At 43.4% G+C, this 24,123-nt stretch overlaps 1 protein-coding gene and 1 long non-coding RNA gene across 51 annotated transcripts in view; both read right to left on the minus strand.

The window, feature by feature from the left end:
• Positions 1–24,123, minus strand: part of DEPDC5 (DEP domain containing 5, GATOR1 subcomplex subunit) — a 166,113-nt gene that overhangs the window by 131,232 nt on the left and 10,758 nt on the right. For all 50 annotated transcript variants that reach the window (XR_013399213.1, XR_013399211.1, XR_013399209.1 and 47 more), the window contains exons 5-10: positions 24,022–24,107; positions 22,378–22,461; positions 20,483–20,532; positions 12,776–12,845; positions 6,697–6,775; positions 5,786–5,847 (exon numbers count right to left, since the gene is read on the minus strand). Coding sequence is in view for 23 of the 50 variants with exons in the window: in XM_077949893.1 (XP_077806019.1) it covers positions 5,786–5,847; positions 6,697–6,775; positions 12,776–12,845; positions 20,483–20,532; positions 22,378–22,461; positions 24,022–24,107 (431 nt within the window). In the remaining 27 variants the exon portion in view is untranslated. The remainder of the gene's footprint in view (positions 1–5,785; positions 5,848–6,696; positions 6,776–12,775; positions 12,846–20,482; positions 20,533–22,377; positions 22,462–24,021; positions 24,108–24,123) is intronic.
• On the minus strand, positions 7,162–11,410 carry LOC144331799 (uncharacterized). The gene is made up of 2 exons (XR_013399299.1): positions 11,235–11,410; positions 7,162–8,268 (listed from the first exon to the last, which is right to left on the minus strand). It is a non-coding gene; the product is annotated as an uncharacterized LOC144331799 (long non-coding RNA).

Consider the following 24,123-nt stretch of genomic DNA (forward strand, 5'->3'; position numbering starts at 1 on the left):
GTGAGCCACAATGCCAGGCCTACAGTGTTTTTTAATTTCTGCAGAACTGTGGTCTAGGGAACAAGAACAGCACCCATGGTGGTGGATTTAAGAATCAAAGACACTCCCACACCCTACTTGTCTCATAGGACGAGGGTGGAGGTTTGCTCCAGACTCAGTGGTATAAGCCAAGGCAAAGAACTACCTTTGGACAGCGACGGGGACTAAAGAGAATAAACATTTCTATGGAGTCTGGAGATCAATATCCTGGAAGTAGGGTGTTTACAAATGAATATGAAAAGTGGCTTGCATCAGTGAGCTAGCAAGTTCAGTTTCAGTTCCTCCTGGGTCTCTGAAGACAACAGCCTCTACTGACCAACCCCATCTTTATCCCAAGTACGCTTAGTGACTAAAGAATTCAGCACTCACTATATAAGGTACATAATATAATGCACATTTCATAAATATATCTCAAGTGGACAGAAATTCCTAAATACAAGCCACAGTACCAAGAGCAGAGTGCTAGGAAACAGCAGACCTTCACTGACTACCAATTAATTCACTGGACTCCAAGAGCTCCAAACTCAGCACCCTTATCTAATTTTAGTGCAAGTGATATACAGGAAAACACAATGGGCTCACAACGGGCTGACGTGGGCATGGAGTGTCTCAATTCATAAGCGATGTGATGAGAGGGTCTATTATTATCTTCATTTTGCAGCTGAAGAAATGGAGCCTCAGAGACTAATCCTTGGAGATGAAAAAGCTAATCAGCCAGGCATAGTGGCCTGCGCCTGTAGTCCCAACTACTGAGGAGGATTAAGTGAGAGGATCCTTGGAGCCCAGGAGTTCAAGACCAGCCTGAGCAGCATAGCAAGACCCTGTCTCTTAATTTAAAAAAAAAAAAAAAAGCAAGCTAACGAGATCATTTAAAACCCAGTCTGCCTTAATACAAACTCTACTCTTTTACATTACATCATGTGACTTCAAATACTTTTTCATCAAAACGTTTTCATGTGAAATCAAGGTGGGATAATTGAATGAAATAATTTTTTAATAGTGGTAAAACACATATACATATTGCCATTGTGACATTTAATACATTCACCATGTTGTATAACTATCACCATTATTTAAATCCAAAACATTTTCATCACCCCAACAGGAAATCCCAAACTGATTAAACAGTCACTCCCCACCCTCGGTTCCTGGCAACCACTGATCTCTATATTATATATTTACCTATTCTGGACATTTCATATACATAAGATCCTATGATTTGTATTTGATCCACTATGTCTGGCTTCTCTCACTTAGCACGTGTTCAAGATTCATCTATGCTGTAGCATGTGTTAGTACTTCATTCTTCTTTATGGCAGACTACTAGTATATTGTATGGATATACATTTTATTTATCTATACTTTAGCTGAAAGACATTTGTTATTTGTGTTATCCTACTTTTTAGCTAACATGAATAATGCTGTCAAGAATATGTAATCGAGCACTTTGGGAGGCCAAGGTGGGCAGATCACTTGAGGCCAGGAGTTCGAGATCAGCCTGGCCAACATGATGAAACCACAACACTACTAAAAATACAAAAATTAGCAGGGTAAGGTGGCGCACACCTATAATCCCAACTACTCGGCAAGCTGAGGGACGAGAATCGCTTGAACCTGGGAGGTGGAGGTTGCAGTGAGCCATGTTTGAGATTGCAGCACTGCACTCCAGTCTGGGCGACAGAGCAAGACTCTGTCTCAAAAAATACATAAATAAATAAAATAAAGAATATGGGACCAGGCACAGTGGCTCACCCCTATAATCCCAGCACTTTGGGAGGCCGAGGCTGGCAGATAACCTGAGGTCAGAAGTTCGAGACCAGCCCGGCCCACATGGTGAAACCCCATCTCTACTAAAAATACAAAAAAATTAGCTGGACATAGCAGTAGGCGCCTGTAATCTCAGCTACTTGGGAGACTGAGGCAGGAGAATTGCTTGAACCCAAGAGGCAGTGGTTGCAGTGGGCCAAGATTGCACCATTGCACTCCAGCCTGGGCAATAAGAGCAAAACTCTGTCTCAAAAAGAAAAAAAGAAAAAAAAGAATATGGGCTAGGCACTGTAGCTCATGTCTGTAATCTCAGCACATTGGGAGGCCAAGGTGGGAAGATCACTTAAGCTCAGGAGTTCGAGATCTGCCTGGATAACATAGTGAGACCTCATTTCCACCAAAAAAAAAAAAAAAAAAAAGTAGCAGGGCATAGTGGCACATGCTTGTAGTCCCAGCTACCCAGGAGGCTGAGGAGGGATGGCCCCTTGAGCTTGGGCAATCAAGGCTGCAGTGAGCTATGATTGTGCCACGGCACTCTAGCCTGGGCAACATGGCGAGACTCTGTCTCAAAAAATATATATACACGTATATAGTCATCCTAGTGGGTGTGAAGCAGCATTTCATTGTGGTATTAGTTTGCATTTTCCTAAAGACTAATGATCTTGAGCATCTTTTCATGTACTTGTTGGACATGAGAAATGTCTATTCAAGTCCTTTGCCCATTTGTTTTTATTTTTTTGTTTAATAATTTTAATTATTTTTTAATTTTTATGGGTACATAGTAGGTGTTTATATCTGTGGGGTACATGAGATGTTTGATACAGGCATGTAATGTGAAATAATCACATCATGGAGAATGGGGCAGCCTTTGCCCATTTGTCAATTAGGGTTTTTTCTTTTCTTTCTTGAGTTATAGAAGTTCTATGTATTTTCTGGATAACAGACTTTTATCAGAAGATCATTTGCAAATATTTTCTCCCATTCTGTGGGTTGCCTTCTTTTTTTTTTTTAAGAGACAGGGTCTCACTCTGTCCTGTCACCCAGGTTGGAGTGCAGTGGTACAATCGTACTGTAACCTCAAATTCCTGTGCTCAAGGGATCCTCTCGCCTCAGCCTCTTGAGTAGCTGAGACTACAGGCATTTGCCAATGCAGTCAGCTATTTTTTTCTGTTTTTATTCTTGTAGAGACAGGGTCTCGTTTCGTTGCCTGGGCTACTGGAACTTTTGGCTTCATGAAATTCTCCTACCTCGGCCTCCCAAAGTGCTGGGATTAAAGGTGTGAGCCAGCACGTCTGGCCCCTTCACTTTCTTGATAATGTCTGTCGATGAATAAAAGTTTTTAATTTTGAAGTCTGATTCATCTGCTTTTAATTTGGAGGTTGTGCTTTTGGTGTTATATCTAAGAACAAGGTTATATGAATTTCCCAGCCAGGCGTGGTAGTTCTATTGTAATCCTAGCAATTTGGGAGGCCGAGGTGGGCGACTGCTTGAGCTCAGGAGTTTGAGACCAGTCTGGGCAACATGGCAAAACCCCGTCTCTACAAAAAGTACAAAAAATTAGCTAGGTGTGGTAGCAAACGCCTGTAGTCCCAAGCTACTCAGGCTAAGGCAGGAGGATCCCTTGAGCCCAGGAGGTCAAAGCTACAGTGAGCCATGATTGCTCCATTGCACTTCAGCCTGGGTGACAGTGAGACCCTGTCTCAAAAAATAAAATAAAATAAAATAAAATAAAACTTTTTAGGCTGGGTGCGGCAGCTCATGCCTGTAATCCCAACACTTTGGGAGGCTGAGGCAGGCGGATCGCCTGAGGTTAGCAGTTCAAGACCAGCCTGGCCAACATGGTAAAACCCTCTGTCTAGTAAAAATACAAAAAATTAGCTGGGCATGATAGCAGGCATCTGTAATCCCAGCTACTCAGGAGGCTGAGGCAGGAGAATTGAACAGGTGGAGAATTCAGGCAGGTGAGAGAATCACATGAAAATAAAAGTTCAAGAGTAGCCCAGGCAACAAAACGAGACCCTGTCCCTACAAAACTAAAAACAGAAAAAATTTAGCTGGCTGTCTTGGCAAATGCCTATAGTCCCAACTACTCAAGAAGCTGAGGCAAGAGGATACCTTGAGTACAGGAATTTGAGGTTACAGTCTATGATTATACCACTGCACTCCAACCTAGGTGACAGGATAGAGTAAAACCCTGTCTCTTAAAAAAAATTCAATTCTTTTTTTCAGGTTGTTTGAACGTGGGAGGCGGAGGTTGCAGTGAGCTGAGATCGTACCACTGCACTCCAGCCTGGGTAACTGCAACAGAGTGAGACTCCGTCTCAAAATAAATAAATAAATAAATAAAATAAAAATAAAACTTTAAAAAATTCTTTCTTCTTTATTTTCTTTTTTTTTTAGCCACCACACCCAGCTAAGTTTTTGTTTTTGTGGAGACAAAGTTTTGTCATATTGCCAGGGCTGGTCTGGAATTCCTGGGCTCATGCAATCTGCCCACCTCCACCTCCCATGAGCGACCACACCTGGCTCAGCTTTATAGTTTCAGCTCTTTATTTACTTATTTATTTATTTTTGACATGGAGTCTCACTTTGTTGCCCAGGCTGGAGTACAGTGGCATAATCTCGGCTCACTGTAACCTCCACCTCCCAGGTTCAAGTGATTCTCCTGTCTCAGCCTCCTGAGTAGTGGGATTACAGGGCACCCACCACAATGCCTGGTCTAATTTTTGTATTTTTAGTAGAGACAGGGTTTCGTCGCGTTGGCCAGGCTGGTCTCAAACTCCCGACCTCAAGTGATCTGCCCACTTTGGCATCCCAAAGTGCTGAGATTACAGGTTGTGAGCCACCGCGCCCAGCCAATTTTAGCTCTTATATTTAAGTCTTTGATTCACTTTGGTTCCATTTCATATATGATTTGAGGTGAGGGTTCAAATTCATTCTTTTCCATATGGACATTCAGTTGTTCCAGAATAATTTGTTGAAGAGAATATTCTTTCTCTCATTAAAAGAACTTGATGCCCTTGTCTAACTGACCATACATGTACGGATTGATTTCAATTCAATTCCATTGATCTATATATCTAACCTTACGTCATATCACACTATTCTGATGATTGAGGGTTTTAGTAAGTTTTGAAATTAGAAAGTGAGAGTCCTCCAACTTCGTTCTCCTTTTACAAGATTGTTTTGACTATTCGGGATCCCTTGCAATTCCACATGAATTTTAGGATCAGCATTTCTATTTCTGCAAAAAAAAAAAAAAAAGGGGGCACTGGTATTTTGATAGGAACTGCACTAAACTGTAAACTGCTTTGGGTAGTATTGCCAAATGCACAATATTGAGTCTTTCTATCTGTGAACACAGCTTATCTTACTATTTACTCAGGTCTCCATTAACTCCTTTCACAATATTTTATAGATTTTAGTGGACCAGTCTTACAGCTCGTAGGGTAAAGTATTCTAAGTATTTTATTCTTTCAGATTGTTTATTGCTGGTATATAGAAACACAATTATTTTGTGTGTTGATTAGGTATCCTGAAACTTCGTTGAACGCACTAGCTCTCACACTTACTTTGTGGATTTTGAGGATTTTCTACATTTAGGATCATATTATCTGTGAATAGAAATAGTTTTACTACTTTTTCAATTTGGATGCCTTTTATCTCTTCTGCTTGCCTAAATGGTCTGTCTAGAACTTCTAGTAAGTATAATGTTGAATACCAGTGGCAAAAGCAAGCATACTTACCTTGTTACTCATCTTGGGGGAAAGTTTTCAGTCTTTTACCATTGAGTGTGATGCTAGCTTTGTGTTTTTCATAAATTCTCATAAATTGAGATTATTAGGGTAATTTAAATCTGGAGTCTGGGTTTTAGCTAAAATCGCTAAATTTAGGGCAATTTAACAAAAACAGTGCATTTTTAAAATCTGTATTGGGTAACGTCTACATAATGAGACTTAGTGTGTAAGAAGAAATGTACCTTCCACTTGGTAAATAGATCAGCAAGGAAACCATTCACAGCTTTCTCAAAATACAAATCCCCTGAAAAGAAACAATGAAAAGAAGGTGAGAACATGAGCACAATCTTTATTTCTTGTTTGCAATTTCTTCTCTAACTAAATTTCTTCTTTAAGTAAATTTTTCTCTAAGCAATTCCCTAAGTAAATTGCTTGCAATTTCTTCTCTAAGAAAGGGGACCAAAAAGGTGTATTTTGTACATCTTTTTTGTTTGTTTGTTTCTTGTTTTTTTCCAAGACAGAGTCTCGCTCTGCCTCCCAGGCTGGAGTGCAGTGGCGTGATATTGGTCCACTGCAACCTCTGCCTCCCAGATTCAAGCAATTCTCCTGCCTCAGCCTCCCAAGAAGCTGGGATTACAGGCACCTGCCACCACGCCCGGCTAATTTTTGTATTTTTAGTAAATACAGGGTTTCCCCATGTTGGTCAGGCTAGTCTCCAACTCCTGACCTCAGGTGATCCACCCACCTCAGTCTCCCAAACTGCTAGGATTACAAGGCATGAGCCACTACGCCCAGCCTGTTTTGTACATCTTACAAGATCATAACAGCCAGATGTACAAAGTGGTTTCATTCTCAACTTTCTAAGACACCAAGTTTATTTATTTATTTTTTGAAGCCAAATTTAATATCTGCCTCACTACTAACAGGCTGTGGCTTCAACGTAAAATGTAGTTTGAAAAAAATTTGATTATTGAAAAAAGCAGTGTATCTTCAGAACAAGAAAACACTCTAACCTCCAAATAGGATTATTCTCACAAGGATATTTAAAGTTTGTTAGAAGATGATGTGGGGGACCCTGGGCATTCATGAATTAGCATTTGTAGTTCCAGAAAATTCTCCCCTTAGCAGTTACAATCAGCATTACAAATAGTACCATAAATATCAAAATCCCACATTTCACAGCTCATCTGAATAAATATGTAAACCATAGCCGACGTAGAACGAAACACCACCTGAAATAAAAACACAATTGTATTAAAAAGCAATACCATATAGAGTTTCAGTTCTATAAGATGAAAAAGTTCTGAAGATCTGCTTCACAACAGTATAAATGTTCTTAACACTACTGAACTATACACTTAAAAATGGTTAAGATGGTAAATTTTGTGATAGGCTTTTTAACCACAATTTTTTTTTAAAGCAATGATAAAAGAATCCCGCGATGTTGGACTTCTTTTTTTCCTTTGTTTTGAGATAGGATCTCACTCTTGCCGCCCAAGCTGAGTGCAGTGACACAATCACAGCTCACTGCAGCCTCAGACACCCAGGATGAAATGATCCTCCCATTGCAGCCTCCCGAGTAGGTGGGACTATGGGAGTGCATCCCCAGGCCACAAAATTTTTGTATTTTTGTAAAGAGGCAGTCTCCCTATGTTGCCCAGAGTGGTTTCAAACTCCTGGGCCCAAGCAATCCTCACACTGTCTCCAGAGGTGGTTCCTTCCAGTGGGTTCCTGGTCTTCCTAACTTCAAGAATGAAGCTGCAGACCTTCGCAGTGAGTGTTACAGCTCTTACAGGTGGCATGGACCACCTTTGCTCACCAAGAGGGAGCAGCAGCAAGATACATTGTGAAGAGCAAAAGAACAAAGCTTCCACGTGGAACGGGACCGGGTTGGGCTGCTGGCTAGGGTGGCCAGCTTTTATTCCCTTATTTGTCCCAGCCCACGTCCTACTGATTGGTCCATTTTACAGAATGCTGATTGGTCCATTTTACAGAGTGCTGATTGGTGCACTTACAATCCTTTAGCTAGACAAAGAGTGCTGATTGCTGCATTTGCAATCCTCTAGCTAGACAGAAAAGTTCTCCAAGTCCCCACTCGACCCAGAAAGTCCAGCTGGCTTCACCTCTTACCACCTTTGCCTCCTGAAGTGTTGGGATTACAAGCATGAGCCACAGCTTGGGGCCATGACTTGGGACCTCTAACAGCAAACTTCATCGAAGCTTTCTTTGTTTCATTTAAATAGTTACTGAACTCTTACTCTGAGTCCTGTTTCAGAGACAGTGAAAAGAAGATCTGTTCCCTATCCTCTAGGAGCTTACAGTACAAGATAAAAACATGCAAAACATTCCAGCATATACAAAGGTTCTATGAACATTTACACAAGAAATGCAGGGGAAAGGGCAGTGAATCTACCTGGGAAAGTTATGGAAATCTCATTACGAAGACAGAACTTGGGCTAAGATGTGCCAGGTGATGAGTTGCCAGTCTAATAAATTATAACTCACATTGTACTTCCATTACTCTCAGACTGCCTCAATGAAAAGCATAAGTGGTTTTCTAGCCCTGTGTGCTATACCACAGAGCCTTTCCTCCACAAGGCTCTAAAGAAGTTTAGAGGGAACGTAAAATGTAAATCTCTAACACTCCTTTAGTCCATCAGAGACCTGCTCCTTAAAGACTGAAGCTCCTGGCCGGGCACGGTGGCTCACGCCTGTAATCCCAGCACTTTGGGAGGCTGAGGCAGGTGGATCACCTGAGGTCAGGAGTTGGAGACCAGCCTGACCAACATGGCGAAACCCCGTCTCTACTAAAATACAAAAATTAGCCAGGTATGGTGGTGAGCGCCTGTAATTCCAGCTACTGGGGAGGCTGAGGCAGGACAATCGCTTGAACCCGGGAGGCTGAGGTTGCAGTGAGCCAAGATCACACCACTGCACCCCAGCCTCGGCGACAGAATGAGACTCTGTCTCAAAAAAAAAAAAAAAAATTCAGAGAAATGAACAGAAATATAGGTTATATTGTCTAAAAGTTATAATAATAAATATGCAAGGTTCTTATAATTAAAGTTGTTTTCCTCTGTCTGTCTGTAGAGACAAGGTCTCACTCTGTCTCCCAGGTAGGAGTGCAGTGGCACCATCATAGCTCACTGCAACATCAAACTCCTGGGCTCAAGTGATCATCCTGCCTCAGCCTCCCAAGCAGCTGAGATTACAGGTGTGGGCCACTAGCCCAGCTAAATTTTCTTTTGAGAGATGGGTTCTCCCTCTATTGCCCAGGCTGGTCTCAATCTCCTGGGCTCAAGCAATCCCCCTACCTTGGCCTCCCAAAGTCCTGGGATTACAGACATGAGCCACCATGTCCAGCCTCATCTTATTTAATATTTTTTTGGCCAGATGTGGTGGCTCACCCCTGTAACCCCAACATTTTGGGAGGCTGATGTGGGCGGATCACTTGAGGTCAGGAGTTCAAGACCAACCTGGCCAACATGGTAAAACCCCGTCTCTACTAAAAATATAAAAAATCAGGTGTGGTGGCAAGTGCCCGTAGTCCCAGCTACTCAGGAGGCTGAGGCAGGAGAGTCTCTTGAACCCAGGAGGCGGAGGTTGTAGTGAGCTGAGATCGCACCACTGCACTCCAGCCTGGGTGACACAGCGAGACTCCATCTCAAAAATAATAATAATAATAATAAATAAATACAATAAAAATAAACTCGTGTTTTTCTGATGGGTGTGGTGGCATGTGCCTGTGATCCCAGATACTGAAACAGGCCTGCTAGAGCCCAGGAAGGACCCCTGAATAACACAAAAAGACCCCCATCTCAAAAATAATTAATTAAAAAGAAAATTTGGAAGTCTTGTTTCTCTAATCAGATAATAAATTCTTTGGTTTTTTGTTTTTTTTTTTTTTTTGAGACAGAGTTTCACTCTATGTGATCTTGGCTCACGGCAACCTCCGCCTCTTGGGTTCAAGTGATTCTCTTGCCTCAGCCTCCCAAGTAGCTGGGATTACAGGCATGCACCACCAAGCCCGGTTTATTTTGTATTTTTAGTAGAGATGGGGTTTCTCCATGTTGGTCAGGCTGGTCTCGAACTCCCGACCTCAGGTGAACCACCCGCCTTGACCTCCCAAAGTGCTGGGATTACAGGTGTGAGCCACTGCACCCGGCCCAGATGATGAATTCTTGAGGCAATGAAGCCTGTCTAATATTTCACTCCACCAACATTTGAGAGACTACTAGGTGCCAGTAGACATGCCAGAGAACTTTGGCATATAAAGGTTAAAGATGCATCCTTGCTCTGAGGGTGCTCACAGTCCAGTGACAAGGCACACAAGCAAGCGCACCTACCGCAGTGTGGGAACTGCTAATGAGTGCACAGATCCAGGGTGCCATGGAGGTACTTTCAGCCTGGTGGACCAGGAAGGCTCTCCAGAAGCAGGGAATCCTAAGACTAGAGCTGAGACCTGGATGAGTGGCTTGGGAAGGGGAAACGCAGGGTCTAGGCACCTCAGGTTACAGAGGGCAGCATGTGTAAAGACATAGTGGCAAGAGAGAAGATAGCATGTTGGGGAACAATGAGTGGTTTGCGTGGCGAGGACACTGGGGGGCAGTGGGGAACAACACATGGGAGAAGTGATGAAGAGAACTCCAGACTCAACTGCCTCTAGTGATTCCTCCACTCAGGTGTCCAACAGACTTCTCCCAAATGGAGCTTCCTAATGTCCCCAACCTGCTTCTTCCCTGTCTTCCCCATCTCATAAATGGCACCACCATCTACCTAGCTGTTCAGTCCTTCTCTTTCCTTCACTCCTCACATCCAATCTACAAGCAAGTTCTGTAGACCCTATCCAGAAATGTGTCTCATACCTGCCCACATCCTTCCACTGTTACAGCTCTCACCTTAGTCCATACCACCATTTTCTTGCTAGACTATAGTGGGTCTTCTAACTCACTTATCTGCTTTTACTCTTGACCCTGGAAACAACTCTCTATACCAGAGCCAGAAGGGCTGCAGCACTTAATGCTAAATGCCTATCCATTCTTCCCTTCTTCTGATTCTGTTCTGAAAGGCAAGAGACCCAACCAAAAGACAAAACTTCCCAGCCTCCATAGCAGCTACAAGTGACTAAAATCTGGCCTGTAAGCTTCAAATGGAAGTGTTGTGTCCATAAAGGAAGCTGACTTGGTGGGGCGATACACCTCTCGTCTCTCTTTCCTTCCTCTCTCCTCTGCCTGGAGTATGGATATGATTATATCAGCTCTAGGTGGACATGGAAGCCCTACCCTGAGGATAACAGAACAATAAGACACAAGGACACCAATAATGGTGACACTATTGTATCAACCATGAATTACATACCCATGATTTCTTTTACATGACAGAGAAAAGTTGACCTTTGGCCATTAGAGCCGGTGATTTGGAGGGTTTTATTCAACAAAATACAACTGAATGAGTAGTGATCGTTTAAAAGCATAATTCAAGTATCACTCTGCCACTTAAAACCCATCAGTGGATTCTAATTCTCCTTAGAAAAACTCTAAACTGGTTCTAACCACCTTGAAGGCCCCACATGAACTGGCTGGAACCTGCCTATCTCCTCACCAACATCGTTCTCCCTGCCTGTCTGCAATACTTCCACCACACTGACTTCTGAAAATTGTTTCCTCTGCCTGGAATACTCTTCACCCCAACATTTATAAAATAGCTAAGTCTCACTATTCAGATACCTTTGCAGGAAAGCAAAGGCACGATTATGGTGAGTACTCTGGCAATTAATTGGGTCATGTGTATACGCACACACAAAACATACATATATTTACAAACAATGTAAATACATCCAATGTAAACAATAGGAAATTACAAAAATGAGGTTCGTAGAGTGGTTCCCTCTAAGGGCACATTGGGTCTCAACCAAGGGTGATTTTACCCCTCAGGGGACATTTGGCAGGTCTGGAGAAATTTCTGGCTGTCATAACTTGTAGATTTGTAGGGTAAAGGGTGGTGGGTGATACTGGCATCTAGTGAGTAGAGGCCAGGGATGCTGCTAAACATTCTGCAATGCACAAGACAACCCCTACAACATATTAACATTTTGGGCCAGATAACTCTTTGCTCTGGAAGCCTGCTCTGGATGTGTAGCATGTTTAGCAGGATTCTCACTAGATGCCAATTTCACAACCCCTCAGTTGTGACAACCAAATATGTCTTTAGACATTGTCAAAAGACCCCTGAAGGGAGCAAAATCACCCCTGGTTGAAAACGACTGCTCTCAGAGAAGGCATGGAGATGGGAACGAGCAAAGGTAGACATACGGTTTTACCAGCATGGGTAACGTTCATTGGCAAAGGTCTCTCTTCAAGTTTATGACATGATCTTCCATAGGGCTTAACTTTTGCTATGTATGAATGGGCATGGCATTCTGCAGGCCAGATACTCTATCTTTTTTTTTTTTTTTTTTTTTTTGAGACGGAGTCTCGCTCTGTCGCCCAGGCTGGAGTGCAGTGGCGCGATCTCGGCTCACTGCAAGCTCCGCCTCCCGGGTTCACGCCATTCTCCTGCCTCAGCCTCCCGAGTAGCTGGGACTACAGGCGCCCACAACCGCGCCCGGCTAATTTTTTGTATTTTTAGTAGAGACGGGGTTTCACTGTGGTCTCGATCTCCTGACCTTGTGATCCGCCCGCCTCGGCCTCCCAAAGTGCTGGGATTACAGGCGTGAGCCACCGCGCCCGGCTATCTTTCTGTTTGAAATTAAACAGACCCCTTCAGAAGAAAATGAAGATCAATTCCAAACTGGAGACATTCAACTGTAAAACAGTTTCAAGAGAACTTGATATTACTAGTTCCATGTAGGCAAACAGTAGCAGTCAAGAGCATATCAGATTTTTGTTTGTGTTTTTTGTTTGTTTGTTTTTGAGACGGGGTCTTGCTGTATGTCACCCAGGCTGGAGTGCAATGATGCAATCATGACCCACTGCAGCCTCGAACTCCTGGGATCCGGTAATTCTCCCACCTCAGTTTCCTGAATAGCTGAGACCAGAGGCACCCATCACCATGCCTAGCTAATTTTTGTATAGGTGGGCCTCTCCATGTTGCACAGGCTTGTCTTGAACTCCTGGGATAAAGCAATCTGCCCACCTTGGTGTCCTGCCCCACCCTTGTTTTATTTTTGATTTTAGGACTTAGCCATAATGGGATGGGGAGATAAAACCAAAAATGTATTTTATAAATCTTACCCTGGTATCTTCACTGATGTAACCACACATGACCTTCTCATTCTTAACCCACAGCTCACCAGCCTGTGCTCTGAAAGGATACACACACAAGTTATTACAAGTCTTACATGAAACCAATACATGCCTGGTGCAGTAGCTCACACCTGTAATCCCAGCACTTTGGGAAGCCGAGGCAGGTGAATTACCTGAGGTCAGGAGTTCGACAACAGCCTGGACAACATGATGAAACCCCATCTCTACTAAAAATCCAAAAAAATCAAACAGTCATGGTGATGGGTACCTATAATCTCAGCTTCTCAGGAAGCTGAGGCAGAATCGCTTGAACTCAGGAGGCGGAGGTTGCGGTGAGCCGAGATCATGCCATTGCACTCCAGGCAACAAGAGCGAAACTCCGTCTCAAAAAAGAAAAAAAAGGTGAATAGTACGGCAGAAACAGCATGGCTTTCAGACCTGACCAGCCTGGAGAGAAACTGGTCTAGGCAAGAATCTCAGCTGAGTATCACTTACTAGGTGAGTGGCCATAGTAACCTCATGAGGTTCATTGGCCTTATCTTTAAAAATGAGATAATGGGCCAGGCGTGGTGACTCACACCTATAATCGCAACACTTTGGAAGGCCAAGGTTGGCAGATCGCTTGAGCCCAGGAGTTGACACCAGCCTGGGCAGCATAGTGAGACCTGTCACTACAAAAAATACAAAAAATTAGGCAGGTGTGGTGACACATGCTAGTCCCAGCTACCTAGGAGGTTGAGGTAGGAAGATCACTTGGGCCTTAGAGGTCAAGGCTATAGTGAGCTGTGATTGCACCACTACACTCCAGTTTGGGCAACAGAGTGAGACTGTCTCAAAAAAACAAAACAAAAAAACAAACAAAACAAAAGAGACAATGAAGCCTACGCCCTACAGAGCTGTTTTCTTTTTCTTTTTTTTTTTTGAGACGGAGTCTCGCTCTGTCACCCTGTCTGGAGGGCAGTGGAGTGATCTCAGCTTAGTGCAACCTCCAACTCCCTGGTTCAAGCGATTCTCCTGCCTCAGCCTCCTGAATAGCTGGGACTACAGGCACATGCCACCATGTCCAGCTAATTTTTTGTATTTTTAGTAGAGACGAGGTTTCACTATGTTGGCCAGGATGGTCTAGATCTCCTGACCTCGTGATCTGCCCGCCTCAGCCTCCCAAACTGCTAGATTTACAGGCATGAGCCACCGCACCCAGCCTTCTACAGAGCTGTTTTCAAATTAAACTAGATTAATGTGCAGAAACTGTTCAGGACAGTGCGAGGATAGGAGGTGCTCAATTAAGTTTACTAGCAAGAAGCAGAATTACAGCAGGTATTAACACAAAATGCTATCCTGGAGAACAGTGGTAGCTGTTAGCTGAGCACCCTGTAATCAATCATCCCTCAGTGAACCCCCTCAAGCCCTTATCTTCTACCAATTTCACTCTTTCTCCCAACCTGCTGCACCTAAACAATCAGTCATAAAAAAGGGAGACAAAAGCTGGGTGCAGTGGCTCACACCTGTAATCCCAGCACTTTGGGAGGCTGAGGTGGGCGGACCACGAAGTCAGGAGTTTAAGACCAGCCTGGCCAACATGGTGAAATCCTGCCTCTACTGAAAACACAAATATTAGTCAGGCGTGGCAGCAGGCGCCTGTAATCCCAGCTACTCGGGAGACTGAGGCAGGAGAATCGCTTGAACCTGGAAGATGGAGGTTGCAGTGAGCTGAGATTGCGCCACTGCACTCCAGCCTGGGAAACAAGAGTAAAACTCTGTCTCAAAAAAACAAAACACAAAAAGCAAACAAAAAAAAGGAAGACAAAAATCAGATAAAAGCCCAGAAAATGCTGTGTACTATGAGTTACAGCTCAGGCTACCTGGAAATGCTGGACAATCAATCAATCCCTCTGGGTCTACCCCATGCCAAAATGAAGAAGGCTGGACCAGGCCTATGGCTTATACCAAATGGGATGTTTTTCATACTCCTTTGCCCAGTTACATCTGTGAATGAACAAGTGTCACAAGACTGACCTGAGAAGAGATTTGTATTTATTTAATATCATAATAAGGAGGTCAGGCACGGTGGTTCACACCTGCAATCCCAGCACTTTGGGAGGCCGAGGTGGGTGGATCACAAGGTCAAGAGATCGAAACCCATCCTGGCCAACGTGGTGAAAACCCGTATCTACTATCTTGCTATCTCCCAGAGTGGCCTCAAATTCTTGGGCTGAAGAGATTCTCCCACCTCAGACTCCCAAGTAGGTGAAACTACAGGCACACGCAGCCACACCTAGCTAATTTTTTTGTATTTTTAGTAAAGACGGGGTTTCACTATGTTGTCTAGGCTAGTCTTGCACTCCCAGACTCAAGCAATCTGCCCACTTAAGCCTCCCAAGTGCTGGGATTACAGGCGTGAGCCACCACACCCAGTCAGCTCTGTTTATAATCATCCGAACCCCACATTAACAGGACCTCTAAAACAAGCTTGGTGTGGCCAGAGGTGGTGTGATCCCAGCACTTTGGGAGGCTGAGGCAGGCAGATTACCCGAGGTTGGGAGTTCACGACCAGCCTGACAAACATGGTGAAACCCCATCTCTACCAAAAACACAAAATTAGCCAGGCATGGTGGCAGGTGCCTGTGATAACAGCTACTTGAGAGGCTGAGGCAGGAGAATTGCTTAAGCCTGGGAGGCAGAGGTTGCAGAGCCGAAATCACGCCACTGCACTCCAGCCTGGGTGAAAGAGTGAGACTCATCTCAAAAAAAATAAAAATAAAAAGTTACAATGTGATCCAACAGGCTAGGGTTTACGGTATTTTTTAAAAGCAAAATGTCAGTCAATAGGAAATAAGATTTTGCTACTATATATATATATTTTGTTGTTGTTGTTGTTTGTTTTGTTTTTTTGAGATGGGGTTTCACTCTTGTTGCCCAGGATGGAGTACAATGGCACGATCTCGGCTCACCACAACCTCTGCCTCCTAGGTTCAAGCAATTCTCCTGCCTCAGCCCCCGGAGTAGCTGGGATTACAGGCACCTGCCATCACGCCTGGCTAATTTTTGTATTTTCAGTAGAGATGGGGTTTCACCATGTTGGCCAGGCTGGTCTCAAACTCATGACCTCAGGTAATCCACCCGCCTCGGCCTCCCAAAGTGCTGGGATTACAGGCATGAACCACCAAACCCAGCTCATATGTTCTTAACTATTATCAGATTGAAAGTTTAATTGCACAGAAATTCTTTGACCATTTACAATGAATTTAACTATACAAATGACTATACTTTATTTTTCTCATAGTAGGCCCAAAGCATCTTTTTTCTCAGGCATTCACGAAGTCAGCAAAAGAAAGTAATCTTTGATCCAGTGTAGAAATACTGTAAGTCTTCTGGAGAAAAGATAGAAGACTGTAGTTTACATTTAACCATGCCTGAGCCAAATATCAGGACAGACCTTTAAAAGTCTAAAAGTGGCCAGCTGCAGTGGCTCATGCTTGTAATCTCAGCACTTTAGGGGGCTGGGCCAAGAGGATCGTTTGAGCCCAGGAGTTGGAAACCAGCCTGAGCAACATAGTGAGACCCTGTCTCTACCAAAACGAAAAAAAAAAAAAAAGAGCCAGGCGCTCTGGCATGCACTTGTAGTCCTAGCTACTCCGAAGGCTGAGGTGGGAGTACTGCTTGGGCCTAGGAGGTTAAGGCTGTAGTGAGGTATGATGGCACAACCGCATTCCAGCCTGGGCAATACAGGAAGCCCATCTCAAAAATAAATAAATAAAAATAAAGTTAAAAACTGACACTATGTGAGGGTTTTCTTTTCTCCATCTAGAACTGTATGAGGATATTTACATAGAGAAACAAAGAACTTAAAAAAGAAAGAGATCAGCCGAGCGTAGTGGCTCACATCTGTAATCTCATCACTTTTGGAGGCCAAGGTGTACAGATCACTTGAGGCCAGGAGTTCAACACCAGCCTGGCCAACATGGTGAGACCCCGCGTCTACTAAAGAACAAAAATTAGCCAGGCATGGTGGTGCATGTCTGTAGTCCCAGCTATTCAGGAGGCTGAGGTAGGAGAATCACTTGAATACAACATGTGCGTGTGTGTGTGTGTGTGTGTGTGTATAATTTAAAAAGAGAAAGCAATAGAAAAAAAAAATGAGAGAGATCTAAATAGGTTTCCAAACCAAGGCTGGCAAACTACATACAGCCTTCAAGCCAACTCTCCCCTATCTCCTGTTTTCATATGGCCCACAGTTAAGAATGGCTGTTATATTTTTAAATGGTCGAAACACACAAACACACAGAATATGCAATAGACCTGACATCTATTGTGACTCACAAAGTCTAAAATATTTTTATTAACTGGTCCTTCACAGAAGAATATTCTAAACCAACTATTCCATTTTGCAGATGTGAAGACTAAGGGTTTACCAGAGTTACCCAACATCACTCGAACCACTAATCACAGTGATGGCTAAACACTGGCTCTGCAGATACAGATCCAGGCTTCCTGACCCCTAGATACCCATCCAGTAGAGATCTGCTGATATTGGAGGCATAAACCTAGGTTGCATTTTTTGTGCTGCTTGAGATTTAGTCACTTCTTGGGTTGTGCTTTAGTTGCTTGGATTTTTTAAAGAACACTGACTCGCTAACACATTTTTTTGTTTGTTTTCAAAGATGGGGTCTCACTCTGTTGCCCAGGCTGGAGTGCAGTAATGCAATAATAGCTCACTGCAGCCTCAACCTGTGTTCAAGTGCTCCTCCTATCTGTTTCCCAAGTACCTCAAACTAGAGAAGCCCTGACACCAACCCCGTTCTTTTTTCTGTTATTTTAGACAGAATCTGACTCTGTCACCCAGGCTAGGGGGCAGCAGAATGATCAAGGCTCACTACAGCCTTGAACCTCCCTGGATTCAGGTGATCCTTCCACCTCAGCCTCCCAAGTAACTGGGTCTACAGGCGCCATCATGCCCAGCTAATTTTTGTATTTTTTGGTAGGGATGGGGTTTCAGCATATTGCCAGGTTGGTCTTGAACTCCCAGGCTCAAGCAAACTACCCACCTCAGTCTCCCAAAGTGCTGGGATTACAGGCATGAGCCACTGCACCTAGCCATAATTGGGTGTGTGTGTGTGTGTGACGGAATCTTGCTCTGTCGGCAGGCTAGAGTGTAGTGGTGTGATCTCGACTTACTGAACCTTACTTGACTCCCTGGTTCAAGTGATTCTCCTGCCTCAGCCTCCTGAGTAGCTGGGATTACAGGCATGTGCCACCACACCCAGCTGATTTTTGTATTTTTAGTACAGACGGGGTTTCACCATGTTACCCAGGATGATCTCGATCTCCTGACCTTGCGATCCACCTGCCTCGGCCTCCCAAAGTGCTGGGATTACAGGCGTGAGCCACCAAGTCCAGCAAAATACACACACACACACACACACACACACGCACGCACACATATATATATATATTTTTTTTTTTGTATAGATGAGGTCTTGCTATGTTGTCCAGGCTGGTCTTAAACTCCTGGCCTCAAGTGATCCTCATGCCATAGTCATTTTACTTGGCTGCCCTCCAATGATTAACACCTTTTTGGGGGGAAAAAAATGAAGCCTTTATCCTTTCTTTCTTTTTAGGATCAGTATTTCATTCTGGTCTAATAGCCCTAGTTGATGATGAAAAGTTACTTACAAAAAGATTCTGGCTAATAAATGTAGAAGAGATGACTGAATTAAAAAAACAAAAAAACAAAAAAAGAAAAGAAAATCAACATTTTATAACAATCCTCAATGGATTAAACCACTAGGTGAAAAGTTGATGGGGACCAGGCGCAGTGGCTTATGCCTGTAATCCCAGCACTTTGTGGGGCTGAGGCAGGGGGATCACCTGAGATCAGGAGTTTGAGACCAACCCGGCCAACATGGTGAAACTCCATCTCCACTAAAAATAGGCATGGTGGTGCGCGCCTGTAGTCCCAGCTACTCAGGAGGCCAAGGCAGAAGAATTGCTTGAACCTGGGAGGTGGAGGTTACAGTGAGCCAAGATCACACCACTGCGCTCCAGCCTGGGCGACAGAGTAAGACCCGTATCAACAACAACAAAAAAAGAAAAGTTGATGGGGATCTTTATGAGGGACTACACTGTACCCTGTGACCATGCTGACCAATCTTAGGATCACAAGTCAGTTAACAAGACATAAATACGCCGGGTGCGGTAGCTCACTCCTGTAATCCCAGCACTTTGGGAGTCCAAGGTGGGCAGTTCACGAGGTCAGGAGTTCGAGACCAGCCTGGCCAACATGGTGAAACTCCATTCCCACTAAAAATACAAAAACTAAAAATTAAAAAAAATTAGCTAGGTGTGCTGGCGGGTGCCTGTAATTCCAGCAACTCACAAGGCTGACGCAGGATAATTGCTTGAAACCAGGAGGCGGAGGTTGCAGTCAGCCAAGGTCGCGCCACTGCGCTCCAGCCTGGGTGACAGAGCAAGACTCCGTCTCGAAAAAAAAAAAAGATATAAATATGATTATGTATACACAGTAAATTTCAGGAAAGGCACAAGTTGTTTCTGGAGAGAGGAATGTATATTTCGTGAGATACCTTTCTGAACTATTTGAATGCTTAATTATGTGCATGTTGTACTTTTTTTTTTTTTTTTTTGAGACAGTCTCACTCTGTGACCTAAGCTGGAGTGCGGTGGCATGATAACGTCTCACTGCAGCCTCTACCTCCCAGGGCTCAGGCGATCTCCTCACCTCAGCCTCCTGAGTAGCTTGGACTACAGGTGCGTGTCACCATGCCCAGCTAATTTTTGTATTTTTTTGTAGAAATGGGCTTTCACTATATTGCCCAGGCTGGTCTTCAACTCCTGGGCTCAAGCAATAATCTACCCACCTCGGCATCCCAAAGTGTTGGGATTACAAGCGTAAGCCACCACACCCAGCCACTTTTTAAATTTAAAGGGGATTTCAAAAAGTCCCTTTTATCTTCACAAACTAAAATATAGAAATAGTTTTAATAAATCAATAGTGCAGCAATATAGTTAAAAAGGTAACAAATCAGGAACCAATGTGCTAGTCATTTTGTTTCTAAACCTGTTTCCTAATGTGTAAAATGAGAAGGTATGATTCAAATATGTTCATCTAGGATTTTTCCAGTTGTAAAATTGTGAGTCTCTATCTCCTTTTTTTTTTCGACTCCCTTTTTTACAGAACACCAGGGGGCTTCATCAACTTCTTCCATTAAGCCTCAAACTACTATAGTGCATTTTGTTGTTTGTTTGAGCTACAACAATCTAACTTTTTTTTTTTTTTTTATGAGACAGAGTCTCACTGTGTCGCCCAGGCTGGAGTGCAGTGGTGCAATCTCAGCTCGCTACAAGCTCCGCCTCCCGGGTTCACGCCATTCTCCTATCTCAGTCTCCCGAGCAGCTGGGACTATAGGCACCCGCCACTACGCCCGGCTAATTTTTTGTATTTTCAGCAGAGACGGGGTTTCACCGTGTTAGCCAGGATGGTCCTGATCTCCTGACCTCATGATCCGCCCACCTCAGCCTCCCAAAGTGCTGGGATTACAGGCGTGAGCCACTGTGGCCAGCCAACAATCTTAACATTTTATACTCTTATGCATTTTATTGTATGGACATCCATATGCCTCCACTGCTTTATATAGCCCAGTTACTGCATAGATAAGGCAAGAGTGACATAATATCTACCTGATGCCAGCAAACTCCACCTTCTGAGTGATATATGCACATGTGCTGACCTAAGAGGAGTGGGAGAGAGAGGGAGGGAGGGAGGGAAGGAGAGAGGGTGAGAAAGACAAAGAGAGAGATTGATTAACATTAAGGCCATGAAAAATCACAAACAAGAACTCCTAGCTTTCTAATCTCTTCTACCAACCCAAAGTTCAACTAGCTTGTGAGTAATAGACTTACCCCACAGGAAAACCTGTTAGGGTAGGTATGACAGTAGGTGCTTAAAGAGTTTGGCAAGTATAGCTAATGGGAAAGACCAAGTGGATGATAAATGACCAGCTTTACAAATATACTGATCTTCACATATGTTTACATATATATCTGCATTTACATACTCATTTAAGTATCATGTTGTTTCTCATTTTATCTCTCACATTAGAAAATGGAACCCTCAACAAATAAAACGCAGATTTTTCCTGAAAATATGCCCTGTACGGAAATTCCACCTATAATTTGTGGTTTCATAGTATACAAAAACTTCATTTCTTTTGATTAGTGTCAAAATGGGAGGAAAAAAAAAAAAAACCTCAAATGAGGAGAATTTTCAGAACCAGTTCACAATTCTGATGAACTAATCTTTTCAAGTTGAAATGTTCATTAAAAAATTAATAAATGTGGGTGTGGTATATACTGCCTGGGTGATGGGTGCACCAAAATCTCACCAATCACCATTAAAGAACTTACTCATATAACCAAATACCACCTGTTCCCCAATAACATGGAAATTAAAAAATTTTTTAAAAGACACAATTAAAATATAATAAAAATATTTTCGTTAACAAAATGGGCTGGACACGGTGCCTCACACCTATAATCCCAGCACTTTGGGAGGCAAAGGCAGGCGGATCACCTGAGGTCAGGAGTTCAAAACCAGCCTGGCCAACATGGCGAAAACCCCATCTCTACTAAAAATACAAAAAAACAGGCTGGGCGCAATAGCTCACATCTGTAATCCCAGGACTTTGGAAGGCTGAGGTGGGTGGATTGCCTGAGGTCGGGAGTTCGAGACCAGCCTGACCCACAGGAGAAACCCCGTCTCTACTAAAAATACAAAATTAGCCGGGCATGGTAGTGCATGCCTATAATCCCTGCTACTCCGGAGGCTGAGGCAGGAGAATCGCTTGAACTCGGAAGGCAGCGGTTGTGGTGAGCGGAGATCATGCCATTGCACTCCAGCATGGGCAACAAGAAAACTCTGTCTCAAAAAAAAAAAAAAAAAAACTAGCCGGGCATGGTGGTGGGTGCCTATAATTCCAGTTATAGGCAGGAGAATCGCTTGAACCTAGTGGGCAGAGGTTGCAGTAAGCCAAGATCCCACCACTTCACTCCAGCCTGGGTGAAAGAACAAAACTCCGTCTCGGGAAAAAAAAAAAAAAAAAAACCAATGAATACATGCGGAAAATGGGAGGAGGGTTCAGCAAAAAGCAGTGTGATCTGGAAGCCACAGGATCTGGGTTTTGGCCAAGGGCCAACTTACTATCTAGCCTTGGGTAATTACCTAACTTCTCAATCTCAGTTTCTACCTCTATAAATTAGGGATAATAAATACCTGTCCATGAGGAGATGTGGGGAGCAAAGGGGATCAAGTGAAAACCTGAAAACTAAGGTTCCACTCAAATGTAAAATACAGTATAACTTCCTATCTAAACCAAAAATGCTGAGTAAAAATCTGTAACAGTAAACAAATAAAAGATCAAAAAAACAATGAAAAGAGAATGGAAGAATACACAAGATGTTGACAATAATTGTAGATGCTGAAATCAGAAACAATTTTATATTCTTCTCCTATAATAAACAGGGATTATTCACATAATGGAAAAAAGTAACAGACTTTCAAATAAATCACATCTTACCAAACTTTTCTTTAGTCGCCACATATCCCCACGGCCAATATACTGGTCCTTAAAAGTTAACTCCACTAGGTCAAGGGTCACATCCTAAAAGGAATAATCAAATAATATCTCTGACATTACTTTGCCACATTTTATAGTCACAAGGTAATGCCCACTTACCATGGAAAAAAACTTTTTGCAAAAAAGAAAACTACTGGAAGACCATTCAGTAGCAGAACTCTGATAAACAGAATTATATCCTGCCAAAGCACACTTGTCAGTATAGTTGGTAAATCTACAACTAATCCTACAGCCATGGCAGCACGTTGAGTGTGAAGGGTAGTGGGGGACTCATTCTGTATTTTAGTCTGGATACTGGCACACAAACATGACACTGAGCTATGCACTTTATTTACCTATTAACGCCAATAGCACTTTCTGAACAATAATTTTTATCTATTATAACATCACTTCCTGAAGAAAAATGAGAATATGTTCTAAAATGTTAGTATTTTAATATAAAATTTTACATATAGTTTTTTATACAAAAAATGGTTAGGACAAGCTTCAAGAAAAGTGGGGGTGGGTTTTAAATGCAACCTACATACTGCCTACATTCTAAATGACATATAGGCTACGTATTTATTTATTTACTTATTTATTTTGAGACAGGATGGTGCTCTGTTGCCCAGGCTGGAGTGCAGTGGTGCAATCTCAGCTCACTCACTGCAGCCTCCGCCTCCTGGGCTCAAGTGACTCTCATGCCTTAGCCTCCCTAGTAGCTGGGACTACAGGGGTGCACCATCATACCCAGCTAAGTTTTGTATTTTTAGGAGACACAGGGTTCCACCATTTTGCCCAAGCTGGTCTCAAACTCCTGACCTCAAGTCATCCACCTGCCTTGGCCTCCCAATGTGCTGGGATTACAGGCATGGGCCACCACCCATGGCCTACATGTTTAGTTTAACAAGACAAGGTCTCGTTCTGTTGCCCAGGCTGAAATGCAATAGTGCAGCCATCAGCTCACTGCAGCCTCAATCTCCTGGGCTCAAGCAATCCTCCTGCTGCAGCCTTTCAAGCAGTTGAGACTACAGGCATATAAACACGCCCAGCTAATCTTTTAGAAAAGTTTTAGTAGGCAGGACGCGGTGGCTCCTGCCTGTAATCCCAGCACTTTGGGAGGCCGAGGCAGGTGGATCACCTGAGGTCAGGAGTTCAAGACCAGCCTGGACAACATGGTGAAATCCCGTCTCTACAAAATACAAAAATTAGCTGGGTGTGGTGGCGTGGGCCTGTGATCCTAGCTACTCAGGAGGCTGAGGCAGGAGAATGGCTTGAACCTGGGAAGCACAGGTTGCAGTGAGCCGAGATCGTGCCACTGCACTCCAGTCTGGGTGACAGAGCGAGACTCCATTTCAAAAAAAAACAGAAAAGTTTTAATAAAGACAAGGTCTAGCTATGCTACTCAGGCTGGTCTTGAACTCCTGGCCTCAAGTGATCCTCCTGTCTCAGCCTCCCGATGGGCTGAAATTACCACACCTAGCAGGTCACACATTTAATAGTCGAATACTACACTTAAGTAACCCGTTGTTTCCTTAGTAATCTAACCTTGAGGAAGGGTGCTAATCATTCCAAAAAGATATTCAAGTCCAAAACAAAACGTACCTTAGGGTCTACGACATTAACATAGACATCTTGATAAGGTCTTAGCCGGAACACTTGAGTCACAGTCTGGTCCACACTGATGGTTTCTAAAACAGAAACAAT

This window comes from Macaca mulatta, chromosome 10 (genome assembly GCF_049350105.2).
Source record: "Macaca mulatta isolate MMU2019108-1 chromosome 10, T2T-MMU8v2.0, whole genome shotgun sequence".
Classification (NCBI taxonomy): domain Eukaryota; kingdom Metazoa; phylum Chordata; class Mammalia; order Primates; family Cercopithecidae; genus Macaca; species Macaca mulatta.